Below are 22,370 nucleotides of genomic sequence, written 5' to 3'. Positions count from 1 at the left end.
CCGATCCCCCAGTGTGGATCACAGCACACCGCTCTTCTCCCTCTCTTTGCAGGGTGAGCAGTGCATACGTGTCTTGCTGAAAGAAAAGGAACCGTTTTTAAATATTCTGAGCTTCAGTCTGCTCTGTACCTGCAAATAGGCAAGTCACATATGTTCCCAGGGCTCCAGCAGACACTAGCTGTCCTCTGGCAGCTGGCCTGAAGTCCGGAGCAGTTCTCCTGCAGGGAAAGGCAGCCAGCCAGCAGGCAGAACCAAGGAGACATGAACTCAGGGTGTTTTGAGTCTCTTGATCCAAACTGACCAGACTGGCCTCTCCTGCGCTTCTCTGGAGGCAGAGAGAATTCGTGCCATCTTTGGAAGTGTAGTAAACCTGGCTGTTAAGAGGGAAGAAATGCGGTTAAAGGCATCAGCCAGATCTGGGTTCAAAACCTCATCTCACGGCTTGCAAGCTGTGTGCTGCGGCAAGTGACTGAGCCTCAGTTATCCCATCTGTAAAATAGGGTTAACAGTATCCACCTCATTCGTGGGGCAAAGCATCATGCCTGAAGTAAGCAGCCCATATATGAAGGGAAATCATGGTTCTTAATATCATTAGGTATCTCCAAGCCTGGTCTCCCCTGAGTTTGCTGAATGAAGCATACTGTTAATGGGGAAGGTTCTAAAGATGGAGAAGGTGGACAGTGGCTATGGCTTGGCTACTCTTCAGCGGGAGTCGTGAGCTAAATAACATGAACTTTAGCTTTAAGGATGGCTTAAGTTCAAGTCTGGCTCCATCACTTATGAGCTGTACGACCTTGAATAAGCTATGAGTGACCTTTCTGAGCCTCCATTACCCCATCTGTAAAATGGGCAGGTGGAAGCCTATCTCAGAAGCGTGTGAGGAGGCGATGAGCTAGGGCGTGCACCTGCCTGGCACGTTGTTTAAAGCTCAGTAAGTAGCGGGGTACAGCTCCAGTGTGTCCAGAGGCCAGCTCTCCCAGTGATGGTCCATAATTATGTAAGCACAGCAACGAGGCTGCTGGTATCTTTATTTAAGCGGAATTAATTATTCCTTAGACAAGGGATGTAATTTACGGTGAGAGACAAGGAAGAGAAGCAAAAGGAGGAAGGATAATGAGAAAAACAGCACGTGTGAGGGAGGAAGAGCTCTGCGAGATGGCGCTGTCTGGAGATCTTCCCGCAGACGGCTGCTCTCTGCCAGCCGATGCCAGCAGCACTGGCCCAGGTGTTGGAGAGCTGGGGCCCAGCCTGCGCTTCCTCCTCCGGAAACTCGCATCGCCTTGGCTCGGGCGGAGATGCCTTCCTTAACTGTGTGACCTTGCACGGGTCACAGCTTCTCTGAGCCTCCTGCTCTCTCTGTGAGATGAGGGTATTGACGCTTGTCTCTTTCACAAGATGGATGTGGGGATTGAAATGCGGAACGCGGACACACTTTTAAAATTCCCTAGAATCCTCTTAAGGGCCCAGATGGACTAAACAGTCTATGGTTTGGAGCTTGCCATTTTCCAATGCACATTAAACACTTTGAACATGCTTTTCCTTTTTCTTTTCTTCCTTCCTTCCTTCCTTCCTTCCTTCCTTCCTTCCTTCCTTTTTATTTTTCTTTTTAAAGCAGGGGAGAAACAGAGAGAGGGAGAGAATCTTAAGCAGGCTCCATGCCCAGTGTGCAGCCCGACACTTACGACTCTGAGATCATGTCCTGATCCGAAATCCAAGAGTCCGACACTTCACAGACTGAGCCACCCAGGTGCCCCGAACATACGTTTTCCATGTCTGTTTCATGCCCTGGAGGATGGGTTTGTGCCTGTACCTGTACCTGCAAATAGGCAAGTCACATATGTTCCCAGGGCTCCAGCAGACGCTAGCTGTCCTCTGGCAGCTGGCCGGAAGCCCGGAGCAGGTGGGAAAGGCAGCAACACAGAATCTGGCTGGGGCTGGGTTCTTGCTGGAGGAGGTGATTGGGATGGGTGTGGCTGTTAAACGCAGCATGGGCGGAGGGGGCACACAGGAGGCAAGGCTAGGTACTTAGGCATCAGACAGACCTGAACCTGAATCCTGGCCTCCAGCTGGGAAACACTGGGCCGATCTTTTATGAACTTTCCAGTCTCCCTTTATTCATGGGCATGAAAGCGTTACTGTGAAGACAGAAAGAGAAACGTGTGTCAAGCGCTTAGCGTGGTTCCTGGCACCTTTTCCATCTCCGTGAGTTTTGTTTTATTCCCCAAAGAGGAGAAACAAATCAGAAACTCCGGAACCCCTGAATCCAGCCTGGGTTAATTTGGAAATGAACACTCGACCCTCCAAGGGTGAGTCTGATTTTCAAATGCACTTGTCTTCCTTCACTTAATACTGCTTGATTGGCTTAGAATGGCAGAGTGGGGACTCTTGCAGTCAGAGGGGATATTAGCCAGGGCTTGGAGCCATGGCCTCAGGAATCTGCAGAGAGCTGCGTGGATGCCAGGAAGGCCCAGTAGGCAGGGTTCCAGGAGCCGGCTGTTGAAGGTGGTTTGCAAACCCCACAGCCCCATGCTTGAGCCCATCACAGTGCTCCTTCTATGTGGCTGAGGTCCTTCTTGAAGAGTCCTGTCACCGTAGACATTATTACCTCTCTCTACTGCGGCAGGAGTCTATTGTCATCACGGTCATCCGTGTCCAATTTTATTTTTGTTTTTTCAAGTTTCAGAGGTTTTTTTTTGGCAGTGTAAACCCCAACACAATACACCAACATGATTTCATGCATTGAGAGAGGAAATCCTTCCTCGATAAAGAGGGAAATTATGCAGATGACTTCGGCACGACCTCCCTCCCTCTTTCATTTAGAGGTCTGGCCCTTCTTTCTGCAGTTTGCTGTAATGTACATTCACCGAGGAAAACTTGTACTGATCAGGGGCACCAGGGGGCTCAGTGGGTTAAACCTCTGCCTTCAGCTCAGGTCATGATCTCAGGGTCCTGAGATCCACACTGGGCTCCCTGCTCAGTAGGGAGCCTGCTCCCCGCCCCCCACACCTGCTGCTCTGCCTGCTTGTGATCTCTCTCTCTCTCTCTGTCAAATAAATAAATAAAATCTTAAGAAGAAAAGCGTATTGATCATGGGGACCCAGTGTGTTCCAGGGTCCTGGGTTATTTTTCTCATCCTGACATCTGGATTGAACAAGGCCAGGAGCAAGACACTGCCCACTGCTCCAGTACTTTCCCCTCCAATAAATACAAAGAGAGAGATCAAGCTTGGATGCTTTTTGGCTGGACCAAGGATCTGGAGAAACAATGGTGGCGGTAGGAGCCTTGCGTCCAGAAGAAGAACAGATCAAATCTGCAAGTCCCTACACCCTGTGTTCAATTTTAGATCGATTTCTAGAATTCTCCAGCATCACCCACCAGGAGCTCCAGAGTTCTGCCTGCTAGGCCCCCCCTGAGCATGAGCTGGGGTGCTGAGGCTCAGTGCTGAGCACAGATGGGGGAGGGAGTCCAGAATGCTTGAGAACTCAATCCTTTCCGCAGGGGAGGTGAAGGTGAAGTGTTTGGAGGCCAGAGACCAATGAGACAAAGAACACTGTCCTCTTTGAAACCTTAGGCTGTCGTTAATATCATCGAGGCTTCAAAAGACATCCCATCATTCTAATAAAAAATGAAAGCCGGAGAGGCTCGGTGCCCAGACTGGCCTGCATACACGTGCCAGGCCAGGCGCCTCCAGCAGAGGGCGCACGCAGGGATGGGAGGTGCCCCCACGCCTGGTCCCATCTGGTCCCGCACTGCCAGAGCAGAGCAGGTACCTGGAGACGCACCGCCCCAGGGATACGAGTCATTCCAGAGGAGAGGCCCCCGAAGTGTTGGGGGCGGGGGAGATAGAGACTGGGGCACTTGACCCCAACCTCGCACCCCAACTTTGCTCATCTGCTTGTTACGCATTTGTCACTCCTTTGGCGCTCATTGGGTTTCCACCTAGTGCAAGGCACAGCCACACACTGCTTCCAGATTCACCTGCTGAAGACTCTGCTCCAATCGCGTACTTCTGCTCCAGGACCTACAATGACTCCCTATGTCCACGGCTTCATGTGATGTCTCTGCCTGGTGTCAAGGCCTCTGACGTTCTGTGTCATCTCTCCGTGTACCATTCCCCTTGGGCAGGCAGACTGGTGCCCTCGCCCGCTCCCCCTAAACTGCCACCTGATTTCTCCTCTGTAAAATGGCCCTGGTAGTGCCCCCTGTCCCACATAGAGTCGCTGGTGTGTGGATTAGGTGAGAGAACACGTAGGCAAACAGTAGGCATCATGATAAATGTTTTTGGTGATAGTGATGCTGTTTCTCAAGGAATTCCTTCCTTTACAACATCCCCCCACCGCTTTGCCCAGCCAAGACGTCTCTGTCTTTCACAGCCCCGTTGAACGCTGCTCTTCTTTCCAGAAGCCGAACAGGGTCCCTTGGGGCCAGTAGTTTGCAAAGCTGGGACTCACCCGAGAAAATCTGTTTTTCTTTTGCATGGCTTAAAACGTGTTCTTTTGGGGGTAGAAGCACATAACATAAACTTTACCACCTTAACCATCTTTAAGGGTACGGTGCTGTCATGTTGAACATATTCACACTGTTGTGCAACACCGATTTTGAACCTTTTTATCTTGCAAAACCAGCACTGTACACGTTAAACAAAAACTCTCCATTTCCCGTTTGCCTCAGCCCTTGGCAACCACCCGTTAACTTTTGTCTTTATGTATTTGACTATTTTAGATACTCAGTATAAGTGGAATAAGGCACTATTTGTCTTTTTGTGACTGGCTTCTATCACTTAGCATGATGTCCTCAAGATTTTTCTATGTTCAGTATGTGACAGAATTTCCTCCCCTTTTTAAGGCTGAATAACGTTCTACCATATAGTGTATATACATAAATACATATACATATTTGTGAACCACATTTTAGAAAAGAATTTATCTCTTTATTGGAGAAAGAGCAAGAGAGAGAGAGAGCATGAACAGGGGGGAAGGGCAGAGGGAGAACCAGGCTCCCCACTGAGCAGGGGGCCTGATGTGGGACTCCATCCCAGGACCCTGAGATCATGACCTGAGCTGAAACAGGAGTCTGCTGCCTAACTGACTGAGCCACCCAGGTGCCCCACCATAACTGTATTTTTAAAAAATTAACATATAATGTATTATTTGCCCCATGGGTACAGGTCTGTGAATCGTCAGGCCCACACACTTCACAGCACTCACCGTAGCACATACCCACCCCAATGTCCACAACCCCACCACCCTCTCCCTACCCTCCTCCTCCTGGCAACCCTCAGTTTGTTTTGTGAGAGTAAGAGTCTCTTATGGCTTGTCTCCCTCCCGATCCCATCTTGTTTCATCTTTTCCTTTCCTACCCCCCAAACCCTCCACTTTGTCTCTCAAATTCCTCATATCAGGGAGAGCATATGATAATTATCTTTCTCTGATTGACTTATTTCGCTCAGCATAATACCCTCTAGTTCCATCTACATCATTGCAAATGGCAAGATTTCATTTCTTCTGACGGCTGCATAGTATTCCATTGTGTATATAATACCACATCTTCTTTATCCATTCATCTGTTGATGGACATCTAGGTTTTTTCCATAGTTGGGCTATTGTGGACATTGCTGCTACAAACATTCGGGTGCACATGCCCCTTTGGATCACTACATTTGTATCTTTAGGGTAAATACCCAGTAGTGCGATTGCTTGATCATAGGGTAGCTCTGTTTTGAGGAACCTCCATGCTCTTTTCCAGAGTGGTTGCACCAACTTTCATTCCCTCCAATGTGTAGGAGGATTCCCCTTTCTCTGCATCCTTGCCAGCAGCCATCGTTTCTTGACTTGTTAATTTTAGCCATTCTGACTGGTGTGAGGTGGTATCTCATTGTGATTTTGATTTGTATTTGATTGTAGTTGATTTGATTTGTATTTGTATTTGATTTGATGCCGAGTGATGTGGAGCACTTTTTCATGTGTCTGTTGGCCATCTGGATGTCTTTCTTTGCAGAAATGTCTGTTCATGTCTTCTGCCCATTTCTTGATTGGATTATTTGTTCTTTGGGTATTGAGTTTGATAAGTACTTTATAGATTTTGGATATTAGCCCTTTATCTGATATGTCATTTGCAAATATCTTCTCCCATTCTGTCAGTTGTCTTTGGGTTTTGTTGACTGTTTCCTTTGCTGTGCAAAAGCTTTTGATCTTGGTGAAGTCCCAATAGTTCATTTTTGCTCTTGTTTCCCTTGCCTTTGGAGACGTGTATAGCAAGAAGTTGCTGCGGCCGAGGTCAAAGAGGTTGCTGCCTGTATTCTCCCCAAGGATTTCGGTGGATTCCTTTCTCATATTGATGTCTTTCATCCATTTTGAGTCTATTTTTGTGTGTGGTGTAAGGAAATGGTCCAGTTTCATTTTTCTGCATGTGGCTGTCCAATTTTCCCAGCACCATTTGTTGAAGAGACTGTCTTTTTTCCATTGGACATTCTTTCCTGCTTTGTTGAAGATTAGTTGACCATAGAGTTGAGGGTCCATTTCTGGGCTCTCTATTCTGTTCCATTGATCTATGTGTCTGTTTTAGTGCCACTACCATGCTGTCTTGATGATGACAGCTTTGTAATAGAGCTTGAAGTCCGGAATTGTGATGCTGCCAACTTTGGTTTTCTTTTTCAACATTCCTCTGGTTCTTCGGGGTCTTTTCTGGTTCCATATAAATTTTAGGATTATTTGTTCCATTTCTTTGAAAAAAATTGATGGTATTTTGACAGGGATTGCATTAAACCTGTAGATTGCGGGGGCGGGGTTTAAAAAAATAAACATGTAGATTGCTTTAGGTGGCATGGGCATTTTCACAATATTTATTCTTCCAATCCATGAGCATGGAACATTTTTCCATTTCTTTGTGTCTTCCTCAGTCTCTTTCATGAGTACTTTATAGTTTTCTGAGTACAGATTCTTTGCCTCTTTGGTTTGGTTTATTCCTAGGTATCTCATGGTTTTGGGTGCAATTGTAAATAGGATCAACTCCTTAATTCCTCTTTCTTCTCTCTTATTGGTGTATAGGGATGCAACTGATTTCTGTGCATTGATTTTATATCCTGACACTTTACTGAATTCCTGTACAAGTTCTATCAGATTTGGAGTGGAGCCTTTTGGGTTTTCCCAAACCCAAAAGGGGTGTCATATCATCTGCAAAGAGTGATAGTTTGACTACTTCTTTGCTGATTTGGATGTCTTTAATTTCTTTTTGTTGTCTGATTGCCAAGGCTAAGACTTCTACTACTGTGTTGAATAGCAGTGGAGATAGTGGACAGCCCTGCTGTGTTCCTGACCTTAGCAGAAAAGCTCTCAGTTTTTCTCCATTGAAAATGATATTCGCTGTGGGTTTTTCATAGATGACTTTGATGATATTGAGGTATGTACCCTCTATCCCTACACTTTGAAGAGTTTTGATCAAGAAAGGATGCTGCACTTTGTCAAATCCTTTTTCAGCATCTATTGAGAGTATCATATGGTTCTTGTTCTTTCCTTTATTAATGTATTATATCCCATTGATTGATTTGTGGATGTTGAAACAACCTTGCAGCTCTGGAATAAATCCCACTTGGTCGTGGTGAATAATCCTTTTAATGTACTGTTGGGTCCTATTGGCTATTATTTTGGTGAGAATTTTCGCATCTGTGTTTGTCAAGGATACTGGTCTGTAATTCTCCTTTTTGATGGGGTCTTTGTCTGGTTTTGGGGATCAAGGTAATGCTGGCCTCATAAAATGAGTTTGGAAGTTCTCCTTCCATTTCTACTTTTTGGAACAGTTTCAGGAGAATAGATATTAATTCTTCTTTAAATGTTTGGTAGAATTTCCCTGGGAAACCATCTGGCCCTGGGCTCTTGTTTGTTGGGAGATTTTTGATGACTGCTTCGATCTTCTTACTGGTTATGGGTCTTTTTAGGTTTTCTATTTCTTCCTGGTTCAGTTTTGGTAGCTTACATGTCTGTAGGAATGCAACCATTTCACCCAGATGGTCAAATTTGCTGGCATATAGTTGCTCATAATATGTTCTCATAATTGTTTGTATTTCTGTGGTGTTGGTTGTGATCTCTCCTCTTTCATTCCTGCTTTTATTAATTTGGGTCCTTTCTCTTTTCTTTTTGATAAGTCTGGCCAGGGGTTATCACTCTTATTATAATTCTTTCAAAGAACCAGCTCCTAGTTTCGTTGATTTGTTCTACTATTCTTTTGGTTTCCATTTCATTGATTTCTGCTCTGATCTTAATTATTTCTCTTCTCCTGCTGGGTTTAGGCTTTCTTGGCTATTCTTCTCCAGCTCCTTTAGGTGCAGGATTAGGTTGTGTACTTGAGACCTTTCTTGTTTCTTGAGAAAGGCTTGTATCACCATGTACTTTCCTCTCAGGGATGCCTTTGCTGTGTCCCACAGATTTTGAACAGTTGTGTTTTCATTATCATTTGTTTCCATGAATTTTTTCAATTCTTCTTTAATTTCCTGGTTGACCCATTCATTCTTTAGTAGGATGCTCTTTAGCCTCCATGTATTTGAGTGCTTTCCAGCTTTCCTCTTGTGCTTGAGTTCTAACTTCAGAGCATTGCGGTCTGAAAATGTACAGGGAATGATCCCCATCTTTTGGCACCGGTTGAGACCTGATTTGTGACCCAGGATGTGATCTATTCTGGAGAATGTTCCATGTGCACTAGAGAAGAATGTTATTCTGTTGCTTTGGGATGGAATGTTCTGAATATATCTGTGGTGTCCATCTGGTCCAGTGTGTCATTTAAGGCCTTTATTTCCTTGTTGATGTTTTGCTTGGATGATCTGTCCATTTCAGTGAGGGGGTGTTAAAGTCCCCTACTGTTATTGTATTATTGTCGATGTGTTTCTTTGATTTTGCTATTAATGGGTTTATATAGTTGGCTGCTCCTATGTTAGGGGCAGAGATATTTAAAATTGTTAGATCTTCTTGTTGGACAGACCCTTTGAGTATGATCTAGTGTCCTTCTTCATCTCTTATTATAGTCTTTGGCTTAAAAATCTAATTTATCTGATATAAGAATCACCACTAGCTTTCTTTTGATGTCCATTAGCATGGTGAATTGTCTTCCACCCCCTCACTTTAAATGTGGAGGTGTCTTTGGGTCTAAAATAAATTTGTTGCACACTGTATATTGATGGGTCTTGTTTTTTAAATCCATTCTGATATCCTGTGTCTTTTGATTGGGGCCTTTAGCCCATTTACATTCAGGGTAACTATTGAAAGATATGAATTTAGTGCCATTGTATTGCCTGTAAGGTAACTGTTACCATATATTGTCTTTCTTCCTTTCTGGTCTGTTACTCTTAGGCTCTCTCTTTGGTTAGAGGACCCCTTTCAACATTTCCTTTAAGGCTGGTTTGGTGTTTGCAAATTCTTTTAGTTTTTGTCTGTCCTGGGAACTTTTTATCTCTCCTTCTATTTTCAATGATAGCCTAGCTGGATTCTTGGCTGCATGTTTTTCTCCTTTAGTGCTCTGAATATATCATACCAGTCCTTTCTGGCCTGCCAGGTCTCTGTGGATAGGTCTGCTGCAAATCTAATATTTCTACTATTGTATGTTACAGACTTCTTGTCCTGAGTTGCTGTCAGGATTTTCTCTTTGTCACTGAGACTTGTATGTTTTACTATTAGATGAGGGGATGTAGACCCATTTTTATTGATTTTGAGGGCAGATTCTCTGTGCCTCCTGGATTTTGATGCTTTTTCCCTTTGCAAAATTAGGGAAATTCTCTGTTATAATTTGCTCCAATATATCTTCTGTCCCTTTCATTCTTCTTCTTCTGGGATCCCAATTATTCTAATATTGTTTCATCTTATGGTATCACTTATCTCTTGAGTTCTCCCTTCATGGTCCAGTTGTTGTTTGTCTCTCTTTTTCTCAGCTTCTTTATTCTCCATCATTTGGTCTTTTATATCACTAATTCTCTTTTCTGCCTCATTTATCCTGGCAGTAAGAGCCTCCATTTTTTACTGCCCCACATTAATAGCTTTTTGTTTTCAACTTAGTTAGATTTTAGTTCATTTATTTCTCCAGAAAGACATTTTATTTCTCTAGTATCTTCCATGCTTTTTTCGAGCCCAGCTAGCACCTTGATAATCGTCATTCTGAACTCTAGTTCTGACATCTTACTAATGTCTGTATTGATTCATTCCCTAGCAGTCAGTACTGCCTCTTGTTCTTTTTTTTTTGAGGTGAATTTTTTCCGCTTTGTCATTTCATCCAGGTAAGAATAGGATGAGCGAGAGAACAAAATACTAAAAGGGTAGCAATGACTCCAGAGAAATATCAGAAGAGACCCAAAGCAGGGAGAGAAGAAAGGAGGGGAAAAAAAGGAATATATATACATACATATATATACATATATATGTGTATGTATATATATATATGTATATATATATATATATATGTTAGACTGGTGAATAGAACAGAGCCACATACTTGATTTTGCGTGTATTTTGGTCTGTTAGAAGAAACTGCCTCCCAAACTTTTAAAGAAAAACATATATATGTACAAAAGTAATGGTAAACACAATGAAGGGATGGAATATGACTGTAAAGATGAAAATAAAAATGATTCTAAAAATAGAATTGATAAGATCAGAAGTGGGTTGAAAAAAGAAAAAGAAAGAAAAAAGAGGAAAGAATGTTATCAGGTTCTAGACTAAAACAAAGTCATGTGTTAGATTTACAGTGTATTTTGATCTGTTACAAGAAACTGTGTCCCAAATTTTTAAAGAAAGAGAAACCTATATGTATACAAAAAATAAGGTTTGGGGCGCCTGGGTGGCTCAGTGGGTTAAAGCCTCTGTCTTCAGCTCAGGTCATGATCTCGGGGTCCTGGGATCGAGCCCCGCATTGGGCTTTCTGCTCAGCAGGAAGCCTACTTCCTCCTCTCTCTCTGCCTGCCTCTCTGCCTACTTGTGATCTCTCTCTGTGTCAAATAAATAAATAAAATCTTTAAAAAATAATAAGGTTAAATACAATAAAGGGTTAGATATTACTGTAACAATGAAAATTTAAAAAGATTTTTTAAAAAAGTATTGATACAATAAAATAGTTTAAAAAGGCTAAAATAGGAAAGAGGAAAAATTATAAAACAATAGAATAAGAAAAAATAAGATTAATAAATTTAACTTTGAAAGACTAAATAACCAGGGGGGGGAAAAATCTATGAAGTCTATGTGTTGCATTCCCCTAGCTCTGGAGTTCCTCAGTTCTCATTTATTGATGAACTTGTTCTTGGCTGGATGTTCTTTTTTTTTATGATTTTATTTATTTATTTGTCATAGAGAGTTCAAGCAGAGGGAGCAGCAAGCAGAGGGAGAGGCAGGCTCCCTGCTGAGCAAGAAGCCCGATGTGGGACTCAATCCCAGGACCCTGGGATCATGATCAGAGCCAAAGGCAGATACGTAACCTACTGAGCCACCCAGGTGTCCCTTGGCTGGATGTTCTTGCTGATCTTCTGGAGGAGGGTCCTGTTGCAGTGATTCTCAAATGTCTTTGCCCAAGGCAAAATTGCACCATTCTTGCCAGAGGCCAGGCTAAGTCTTCTGCTCAGATTTGCTCTGGGGAGCTTTTGTTCCCTGAGCACTTTCCGTAGAGCTTTGGAGGACAGGAAAGAAGATGGCGGTATCCTGGTCTCCCGCCCATGGGAGCTGGGAGCTCGGGGCCCTGCTCCTAGTGTGCCCTCAGAGAAAAGCCATCAATCCCTTCCATCTCCCTGGTCTCTGGCCGCACTCTGACCTCACCCGGCCTGTGACTGAGTGTTTCTATCTCTGGCACATGGCCCTGTTTGGAGTCTCTAAACCCATCAGATTCCTGCAGCACAGTCCCACGCCCCTCCTCCCAGAAGAGAAAGGAGGGAGTGTCTCCAGATCTGCCACTTGTGGGGTCCCTGTTCAAAGAGCAGTGGCCCCCACTGTGCCTCAGATCATGGTTTAAGGTAACCCTGAGCTGAGAGCCCCCTCCTCGGCTCTGTCTCTGCAGCCAGCCTCTGCACTCTGATTCCTGGGAGCTCTGCCACACTCAGACAGCCCCAGTCTTCCTGTGACCCCATGGGTCCTGAGACCACATTGTTCCCAGGAGGGTTCTACCCCTCCCCACTTAGCCTCTAGAGCAACGTCCCTCAATGGAGCAGACTTTTAAAAGTTCTGATTTTGTGCTCCGCTGCTCTACCACTTGCTGGGAGCCGGCCCCTCCCTGCCACGATCTCTCTTCCCATATTTCGTCTCGGATTCACTTGTCCACGTATCCTACCTTCCAGCAAGTGGTCGCTTTTCTATTCCTAGAATTGCTGCTCTTCTTCTCTTTGATCTCCTGTTGAGTTTGTAGGTGTTCAGACTGGTTTGATAACTATCTAGTTGAACTCCTGGGACCCCACGATATTTTGGTCTCCTACTCCTCTGACACCTTGCTCCTCCCTCCCCCCAAAGATTTTATTTTTAAGTAATCTCTATACCGAATGTGGGATTCAAACTCACAACCCCAAGGTCAAGAGTTGCATGCTCTATGGACTGAACCAGCCAGGTGCCCCTACTTTCTGCTATTTTAATTACTATGTGTCTTGGTGTGGGCATCCTTGGATTGATTTTGTTAGGAGTTCTACTTCAGACTGGCAGAGAAAACTCCACAACGAAATGTGGACCAGTGCCACCTTATTGATTTATTTGAAAGAGAAAGAGAAAGGGAGAGAGGACACCAGAGGGGAGGGGGCAGAGAGAGAAGGAGAAGCAGACTTCCTGCTGTTCAGGGAGCCTGATGCCTAATGCAGGGCTTGATCCCAGGAACCCAGGATCATGACCTGATCCAAAGGCAATCCCTTAACTGACTGAACCATCCAGGCTCCCCTGTGATCATTACTTTAAATTCTTTTTCAAACATATTATTTATCTCCATTTTCCTTAGTTCTCTTCCTGTGGTTTTTGTCCTGTTCTTTCATTTGGGACATATTCCCATGTCTTCTCATTTTGCCTAACTCTCTGTGTCTGTTTCTCTTCATTAGGAAAGTCAGCTACATCTCTTACTCTTATAAGTAATGGGCAGAGCAGGCATTTTAAATAAGGTGGCCCTGGTTCTTTTCCACCGGGGATGCACAGCCCCTGAGGAGACCAGTGTAGCCATGGTTGCTCCTTGAGATGCTCATGGGGGCGGCGAGATGGTGAGGTTGTCCTCCTCAGGAGGTTGGGAGATGCAGTGTGGGCAAGGTTTGCACTTGTCTTCGGGGGTGGAGGGGAGACCCGCAGACCTGGGACTGTGAGGCAGGTCTGGCTAATGGGGTCAGGGCACAGTGTAAGCACATTAGGTGGTGAATGCCTTGCTGCACTGGTTCATGGAGGTGGTTGTGTGTTTATGCTGAGAGACAGGGGAAACGGTGCCTGCCAACTCCTTTGTTCCTGGAGAAGTCCCCTAGGGAACTCTGAGATTAGTAACAAACTCTCCTTCCTGTACGCTCCAGGCATCTTCCAAACTGCCGCTTCTAGGCTGTATCTCTTCAGGCTGTTTGTTGAGCTGTCTCTTTAAGGGCGGGGACTCAGCTTCCTAGCTCCCCCTGGGCTCTCCCAGAGCCAAACCTGCTGATTTTTAGAGTTCCAGGCTTTATGTCTCGCTGACTGAAAGAACTCAATGAAATTTGGCCCCTCTGATTTTCAGCACCAAATGCTATGTGGATGTGTCTTCCCTGTGCAAGCTCCCTGGTGGGATAGTCTGTTTCTCCTCCTTCTCTGAACCCATGGCTCCTTCTCTCCTCTGGTCAGATCCACAGGACTTAGCCGTCTCCACAGCATGTCTGCCCTGCCCACCTTCTTCAGTGTGGCCTCTTTTCTACATTTAGTTGTTTTGCTAGTCTTCATGTCATTTCCTGGGTTATCTGCACTGATGTGAATGTTATCTAGTTATACCCACGGGAGGAGGTGAGTTTAGGGTCCTACTACTGTGCCATCTTCCTGGAAGTGACCCCTTTTATTTCCATTCCATAACTCTACGTGTTTTGATTGGAGTGTTTAGTCCATGTACATTCCAAGTAATTATTAATAGGTATGTATTTGTTGCCATTTTGTTACTTGTTTTATCATTGTTTTTGTAGTACTCCTCTGTTCCTTTCTTCTCTTGCTCTCTTCTCTCACGGTTTGCTGGCTTTCCTTACTGATACACTTGGATTCCTTTTTCTTTATGTTTTGTATATCTATCACCAGCTTTTGATTTGTAGTTACCATTAGGTTTGTATATAACATCTTCTGCATATAGCTGTCCATATTGAGTTGATGGTCCCTCAGCTTAAACCCATTCTAAAAGCACTAAATTTTTAGTCCTCTCCCCTTCGTGTTTTACATATGTGGTGTGATAGTTGACATCCTTTTATTCTGTCAGTCTATTTTATAGATGTACTTAATTTTGCAGCTTTTGTGCTCCCTATTTTTTTTACTCATGTTTATGGTCCTTCCTTTCCACTCTGAGAGTCCCCTTTAACACTTCTTGTAAGACTGGTGTAGTGGTGAAGAATTCCTTTAACTTTTGTTCATGTGGGAAACTCTTTTTCACTTCTCTTTGTCTGAATGATAGCCTACCAAATAGAGTATTTTGATTACAGGTTTTTCTTTTTTCTTTTTCTTTCAGTGCTGTGAATATATTATGCCATTGTCTTCTGGCCTGCAAAATTTTTGGTGAAAAATCAGGTGATAGCCTCATGGGATTTCCCTTGTGTGCAACTGTTTTCTGTTGCTCCTTTTAAAATTCTCTCTTTACACTGTTTTGTTGTTGTTGTTGTTGTTTGCCATTTTTATTATTACTATGTGTCTTGATATGGATCTTCTTGGGTTGATTTTGTTGGGGGTGGGAGAGGGTCTCTGAGCCTCCTGGATATGGATTTCTGTTTCCTTCCCCACTTCAGAAAGTTTTCTGCTATTATTTATTCAGATGAATTTTCTGTCCCCTTTTCTCTCTCTTCTCCTTTTGGGATGCCCATAATGCAAATGTTATTACACTTGATTATGTCACTGAGTTCCCTAAATCTATTCTTATTTTTTATTATTCTTTTTTTTTCTCCTGTTCAGCTTGATTGCTTTCCATTACTCTGTCTTCCAGATCACTGATCCATGCCTAGGCTTCCTCTAGCTTAACTTAATTTTAGTTATTGAGTTCTTCATCTATATTTTTAAAAAATGTTTTCTATCTTTGTTCAGAATCTCATTGAAATCCTTCACTCTTTTCTCAAGTCCAGTGAGTATCTGTATGATCATTACTTAAAATTCTCTAACAGGCTATTACTGATCTCTATTTTATTAACTCTCTTTCTGTGATTTTTGTCTTGATCTTTCATTTGGGGCATATTCCTCTGTCCCCTCATTTTGTCTGACTCTCTGTGTTTGTTCCTGTGTGATATGAAAGTCAGCTACGTCTGCTGCTCTTGAGAGCAGTGGCCTAATGGAGAAGAGGTCATGTAGTGCGCTGCAGTGCAGTGTCCCCTGTTCACCAGAACCTGGTACTTTAGGGATGTCTCCTAGTTGTGTGATGTGCACCCTACCTTTGCGGATAAGCCACATTTGCCTTCAGTCCGGTCACCTGCAGTGGTTCTCTTTGCCTGATTTGGTCCCCATGTTGTTAATAGGCCAGTCTGGGTTTGCCTTGGGCTTACATTGGGTCAGAACAAGCATTTGCCAGAGCTGGGTGGCACCAAACTGAAGGCACTCTTCCTGTGTTGTCCCCCTGAGAAGCTTTCAAAGATTTATTTATTTATTTGAGGGGGGAGGGGCAGAGGGAGAGAGAGCAGACTCTGTTCTGAGCACAAAGCCTGATATGGGGCTCAATCCCATGACCCTGAGATCATGACCTTAGCCAAAATCAAGAGTTGGACGACTAACGGACTGAGCCACACAGGTGCCACATGCCCTGAAGAGCTTTCATTGGTGGGTAGGGACTATAGTCAGACCAGATGTTCATGATCCAGTGTTGACAGATGTGTATTTTTAGGAATTTATCCATTTCCTCTGCTAACCAATTTGTTGATATACAGTTATTCACAATATCCTCTTATAATATGTTATAAAGACATAAAAGACATAAAGACATATAAAGACATAAAGACCTTAGGTCTCCTCTTCCATTTCTGATTTTAGTTATTTGAGTCTTCTCTCTTTTTTTCTTCATTAATCTAGCTAAGTTTTTGTCAACTCTGTTTATCTTTTCAAAACCCAACTTTTAATTTTGTTGATTTTTTTTTCTATTCTCTATTTCATTTATCTCTGCTCTAATCTTTTATTATTTCCTTCCTCTGCTAGCGTGGTTTTACTTTGTTCTTTTTCTAGTTCCTTGAGGTATGAAGTTAGGTTGTTGATTTGGGACCTTTCTTTCTTTCTTTTTAATGTAAACACGTACAGCCAAAAGTTTCCCCCTGCTTTCACTGCATCTCTTAAGATTTGGTATGCTGTGTTTTTGTTTTTGTTTGTCTTAAGGTATTTTCTAATTTCCCTTGTAATTTATTCTTTGGTCCATTGGTGATTTAACTACATGTTATCAAATTTCCACAAATTTGTGGATTTTCATTTTCCTTCTGCTATTGATTTCTAGTGTCTCCCATTGTTATTGGGAAAAGATACCTTCTATGATTTGAATCATTTAAATTTGTTAAGACTTGTTTTGTGGCCTAACATGTGGTTTACCTTAGAAAGTGTTTTGTATGCACTTGAGAACATACATTCTGTTGTCGTTGGGTGTTCTGCATACGCCTGTTAGGTCCAAATAGTCTATAGTATCATTCAGGTCATGTATTTACTTACTGATCTTCTGTCTGGTTATTCTATTTCTTTTCTTTAAAAAGATTATACCATCCCTTGAAAGAAATATATTCACATGGTTCAGAATTTTAAAAGCACATGAAGTCCTTCATTTTTGTCTCCCACTCTCCAGTTCTCCTCTCCAGAGACAGTGTTATCAGTTTCTTGGCTCTTTTGTGGGGCTTTAAACAAAATACATATTTCTGGGGCTCTTCCCAGAGTTTTTGATATAGTAGGTCTGGGTAGGGTTCTGAAAAACTGTACAGGAGGTTATTCTGTTGCTCCAGATTTGAGGATTACTGCTCTAATCATCTTTCACATAAATGAACATGTGGGTCAGGCATTTTATTGAAAAAGACTAAGGCACAGAGTGGGATGGGCTACTCAGGACAGATAATTGAACGGAAATTTTCGAAGAACAAGAGGCCGTCAAAAAGAGCACTTTGCAGCTGGGCAGTGGTGTGGAGGAAAGGCTGGTCTGGAATTAGGAGTCCAGGGTTCTCATCCCAGATTTGCCACCAATTTGGGGGGATGCTGGACACTGGTCAGTGCCCTTCTCTGTCCTAGGTTTCCTACCCATGAAGTGAAGAGATTGGACAAGATAGTCTCCAGAGTCCCCTTCCCTGCAGCTTTAACATTAGGGGATTCCAAGCCTCTGCTTTCCCATAACCCATCCATGGGCTTGTCAGTGTTTCTGAATGTTTGCCTCCATAGTCATCGTTCCCTCCCTCCCTCCCCAAACATGTAGTGAGCTTGAAGTGTGAGTTGTATTTTCTTTGAAGAGCATCTGGAAAGGGGATCCTAGGCAGAGGGGTTAATGTGTGCATGGATACATGGAGGCAAGAAATAGCATGGCCACTCCTTGTGGGGGAGGGGTTGTATCTGGCTCAGCATAAGTACGATGGGGGAGATTAGGAAGTATGTCCCGGGCACCTGATGGGAAGTTAGGAGGGTCCAGGCATTAAGAGCCTTGTGAGCCAGTCTAACGAGTTAGGGCTCTGTTCTAGAGGCAGTGAGGAGGCCTGAAGATTTTATATTGGAGAGTGATTCCCTCTAATTTAATTTTAGGAAGACTACCCGAGCACAAATATGGGAGGCAAACTGGAGGGAGGCAATACAAGCATAACGGAGACCAGGCAGGAGGCTATGGCTGAAATCTGAGCAAGAAATCCCCACAACATGAATTTAAACAGTGAACTTGATGGGTGCCTGGGAAGCTGAGTTGGTTGAGTGTCCGACTTTGATTTCAGTTCAGGTCACAATCTCGGGATCCTAGGACTGAGTCCCATGTCAGGCTCCATGCCCAGCATGGAACTTTCCCTCCCTCTGCCCTGACTCGGGTTCTCTTTCTCTAAAGTAAATGGATGTATCTTCATAAATACAGAAATAACCAGCGAACTTGAAAGAGTAGATGGATTCAAGAGACAATAAGAAGAAACGATCAATGGGGTTGGTAACTGGTCAAGACAGTGAAAGAGGTTTTAGTGATGCCTCTCTTCTCTGAGCCTTTATGCCAGTGAAATCATCTTAACTATTAAAAAGGCTTTATGCAAAAAAAAAAAAAATGTTGATTCCACTGTTACTTAAAAAAAAAAAGATTTTTTTTTCTTTTATTTATTTGACAGAGAGAGAGACAACGAGAGAGGGAACACAGCATGGAGAGTGGGAGTGGGCGAAGAAGGCTTCCCGCCAAGCAGGGAGCCCGATGCGGGGCTTGATCCCAGGAAGGCAGACGCTCAGCGACTGAGCCACCCGGGTGCCCGATTCCACTGTTGGTTTTGACAGAAGATTAGAACCATTCTGAGCTGCCTTTGAGGTATGTTCCCCCTCAGGCAGCCTGTGGGACTGACAGCTTGGAGGGGCAGTGACTCAGTGAGGCCCCCATTGCTGACTTCTAAGGGGGAAGAGAGCTTGAGGAAGATGGTACAGGGCCACCTAAGCTCTTTGAGGGTCAGAAACATGTCACCCCAGTTCACATGAAACATAATAAAATGCACAATTCAGTATCATTTGAATCTAACTACATGAGAGTCGCATTCTACTTGCCTGTTTGACAAAGGTTACATTTTGCAGGCAAACATTTATTGTGATCATGCTATTTTTAGTCTTGGGAGTCAACCTCTTTTGTTTGCTTGTTGGTTGCTTTGTAGCTTGCAAACGTTTTGCTCAGCCTCAGCGACGCGTGAAGGGACCTGGGTGCACTGAGGCCAGCGGATGGCAGTTTCGGGAAGCCCCGCTGCATCCACGGAAGGAGCTTTCTACTTACGAGAGAGCTGCTCCACCAGAAGAGCTGCCTCTTCCTGGACATAATTTTATTTCAGGCCAACTAACCTTCATTTAGAACCTGGTACATGCCGGGCACTGTCCCGCCCTCAGACCTGCGGCAGGAAGGGTTTTTGGCCTTAATGGGGAACAGGAAAGCACGGTCTCTAGAGTCCTTCGTGTTTAATGATTTCATGGCCATGAATGCACTGTCCAGTGGCCTGCCACTCGCAGTGTGATTCCTGGTCCAGCAGCGTTGGCTGGGAGCTTGTTAGAAATGCAGATCTCAAAAAAAAAAAAAAAAAAAAGAAATGCGGATCTCAGGCCCTGCCACGCCTCCCACCCCAGCCCTAGGAATCAGGATTCGCCTTTTCACAAGCTCCCAGGTGATTCGAGTACATGGGATTGAGACGTGCTGTCCTTGTGGCATGGCAGGCTCCACTGGTGATGACCACACATGCATCCCCAGCCAGCAACTCTGGGCCCCCGTGGGAGTGCCTAGAGGCTGTGGGCTGTATAGAAGCTCATGGGGTTCGCTCAGGCAGTGGGGCTGCCGCCTAGGCGAGGAAGGTGCCTGCTGAGGACTCCCTGCCAGCCTCAGGGCCCCCTCCTGTACCCGCAGAAGCCCGTTCTGTCTTGTACGAGTCTCCTCGGCTGACCTGGGATTGGCATGGGGCAGCGTGGGGCTCTCCTCAGCAGGCGGGCCTAGGCGGCCGCTGCTATGAGGGGTCTGTCTCTGGGGAGGGCAGAGCAGCGCCTGCAGGCAGCCTAGAATTCTGATTTTCTGTCCTACCACCTGGGGGTTGGGAGGCCACTCAGTCCCTTACTCTCTAAGCATTTGCTAAGCACCCACTGTGTGCCAGGTACTTTGCCAACATCTGGTTAATCTGTGCCCCCAATATCTCCCAATATCTCCCAAGGAGTGGCTGGGAGCCGAGGCTCGGCCTTGTGAGGCAACTGGCCTAGGCTGCCTGGTGGGCTCCTGTGCAGGCCCAAACGGGGGAAGCCAGGGGGGGGGGCCGGGTCAGGGGGGGGGGGGCGGCAAGCAATGAGGGAGTTATGGGTCCGGCAGGGATTGAAGCGTACGGAGCCCAGCACCAGCACCCATGTGGTGTGCAGCCCTGGGAGTGTTAGGACAAATGCCCCCGTGACTCTGAGGTCGGGTAGAGGATCCCAGAAGGTGTAGCCATGGCTACTGGGTGGTCGCTAAGTACCAAGAACCAGCCACTCTCTTCCAGAGAGCCTGTGGGAAGCCCCAAGCTCACAGGATTATGATGGAGCCAAAGGCAGATGCTTAACTGACCGAGCCACCCAGGTGCCCCTGCCTACTGATTTCTAATGTCCTAGCTCGTTCTTTTTTTTTTTTTTTTTTTTGAGTATATCCATTTTATTATACAGCCTTGTATTGTTCCCAATTATTTTTCTCTTTTAAATGGCCTCATTTTACCTTTTCTCCTCTCCAACCTTTTAAGCCTTCTGGTTTCCTTTCAGAGCTCCTCTTTAGTTATCTGTTTTTATTGTGGTATTTCCCTCCAATTAAAAAAAAAATCATATTTTCCTGACTTGAAAGTGTAATGCATTTTTATTGCTAAATGTTTGGAAAATATAGGAAAAGGGTATAAAGAAGAAAATTAAACTATCCCATTAAGTTCTCCTCTAGGGATAATAAGCACTGTCGCTTTCTTCTCGTCTCTTCAACTACCTTTCTAGCCACACACGCTTACACATACTGCTGTAACCCTTTGTCCACCATTGCGCTGTAAATATTTTCCCACGATTTGATGTTTGTTGGAAAAGAGTCTTTATTTCCTCATAGCGTGAATGGTCTCGAGCAAACAGTGCATCCGCCCCTTCCTCCACACCCACACCCCTGTGCCTCAGAAGACCAGCCCAATGTCAGGTCAAGATGCTGTTCCTCTACATCCCTCTAGAATTTGAAAATGCATTTTCATGTATGTTTTAAGCAAGAATTGTATTAGACACGCGGTTCTGCCTTTTGCTTTTCCCCTCAACAACGTGATAGGTGTCTTTCCATGTGAGCCCCGAGTGGGGCAGAGATGGGCTTGCAGAGGCTCCACCAGGCAGGGTGGGGTTCACCGCCCCGAGTCAGATAACCCCGGAAGGCCGCACCGGCCCATCTATCACCAGGGATGTTCCCGAGGGAGCTCATGTTTGCGGCCCATAAGCCAGAGAGGATCAAAGCACCATTCATTTCATTATTAGCAGAGCAAATGCATGAAACCGGAGAGGCCTGGGTTTGAAAACAGGCAGGCAACGTGCCTCCTGGTGCTTCCCGGTATTCCAGCAAGTGCAGAGCAGGAGGCCAGCCCACCAGCACTGCTCGGCGGGCACAGGCCGGGGGTGTGGGAGGAGGTGGCTTCTCCAGTTTCCTGGTTCCCACTCAAGACGAGGTGCGAGGGTAGCCAGCTGTCCAGGCTGGAGCCCTGCCTGAGCACCGGCTTTGCTGTAGTCTGTTGGATTCCATCGTGATGATGCTAGCAACACGGAGTGACTGCAGGCCAGGCACAGCTCCGAGCCTGCTACTTATCTCCTAACTCTTAATCCTCATGAGCACTCTGGAAAGCAAACATGATATGATAGTATTTTCGGATGATAATGTTTTTCAGAGAAGAAATCCGAGGAACAGAGTGGTTAAGTAACTCGTCAGTGGTCACACAGCTGGCTAGAAGTAGACTCTGGACTTGAACCCAGACAGTGTTCCTAACTTTGATGCTGTTCTAGTTTAGTTTCTAATGGTTCTGAGGTATTTACCTCATCCGGCATCTGGGTCCCTGAGTTAACCTCCTACAGTGCGATGCCACATGAGGGTGGTGCCCTCCCTCTCTGGTGGGAGAGCGATGAGTAGACATTGAGGCAGTCACACTGCACCCGTGTGAGCACGTGTCCTCATTCATCTTCTGGGTCAGGAGGCCCAGGAGCCACACCTCACACAGGACTCACAGGTAGAAGTTGGTCCGCGGCGCATAGCCAGGCTGAGTCTGGGCATCTGGGCAGCCCCAGTGTAAGGGAACCTGAAGGAGATCTCCAGAACCCAGGGTGAGGGACAGCCAGGATGCTCCAAGGCAGCCCAGAAGCTATGAGCCCCCAAAGGTGAACTTGGAGGGCAGCCTAGGGAAGAGCAGCCATGGGTGTGTCCATTCAACACGGTGACCTCACCCCTGCTAGACCAGGTCTGATCAAAGCCTAACAACTCCTCCTCCAGGCTTGGGGTGTGTTGAGAGGAAGTGGCAGAGCAATCTTCCCTGCACGGAAAAGTACACACCGAGCTGACACATTCTCTTTAACCAC

At 45.1% G+C, this 22,370-nt stretch overlaps 1 protein-coding gene across 1 annotated transcript in view; it reads right to left on the bottom strand.

Annotated features, from left to right (window-relative positions):
* Window positions 1-2,816: 2,816 nt before the first annotated feature.
* The window catches only part of LOC111152555 (cytochrome c oxidase subunit NDUFA4-like), an 82,375-nt gene continuing 62,821 nt past the window's right edge, over window positions 2,817-22,370 (bottom strand). The window contains 3 exon segments of the mRNA XM_022511032.1: window positions 2,817-2,879; window positions 3,081-3,133; window positions 3,136-3,281. Coding sequence (XP_022366740.1) covers window positions 2,817-2,879; window positions 3,081-3,133; window positions 3,136-3,281 — 262 coding nt within the window.

This window comes from Enhydra lutris, unplaced genomic scaffold (genome assembly GCF_002288905.1).
Source record: "Enhydra lutris kenyoni isolate GAN:26980312 unplaced genomic scaffold, ASM228890v2 scaffoldscaffold29, whole genome shotgun sequence".
Lineage (NCBI taxonomy): Eukaryota > Metazoa > Chordata > Mammalia > Carnivora > Mustelidae > Enhydra > Enhydra lutris.
This window is presented reverse-complemented; position numbering and strand designations above follow the sequence as displayed.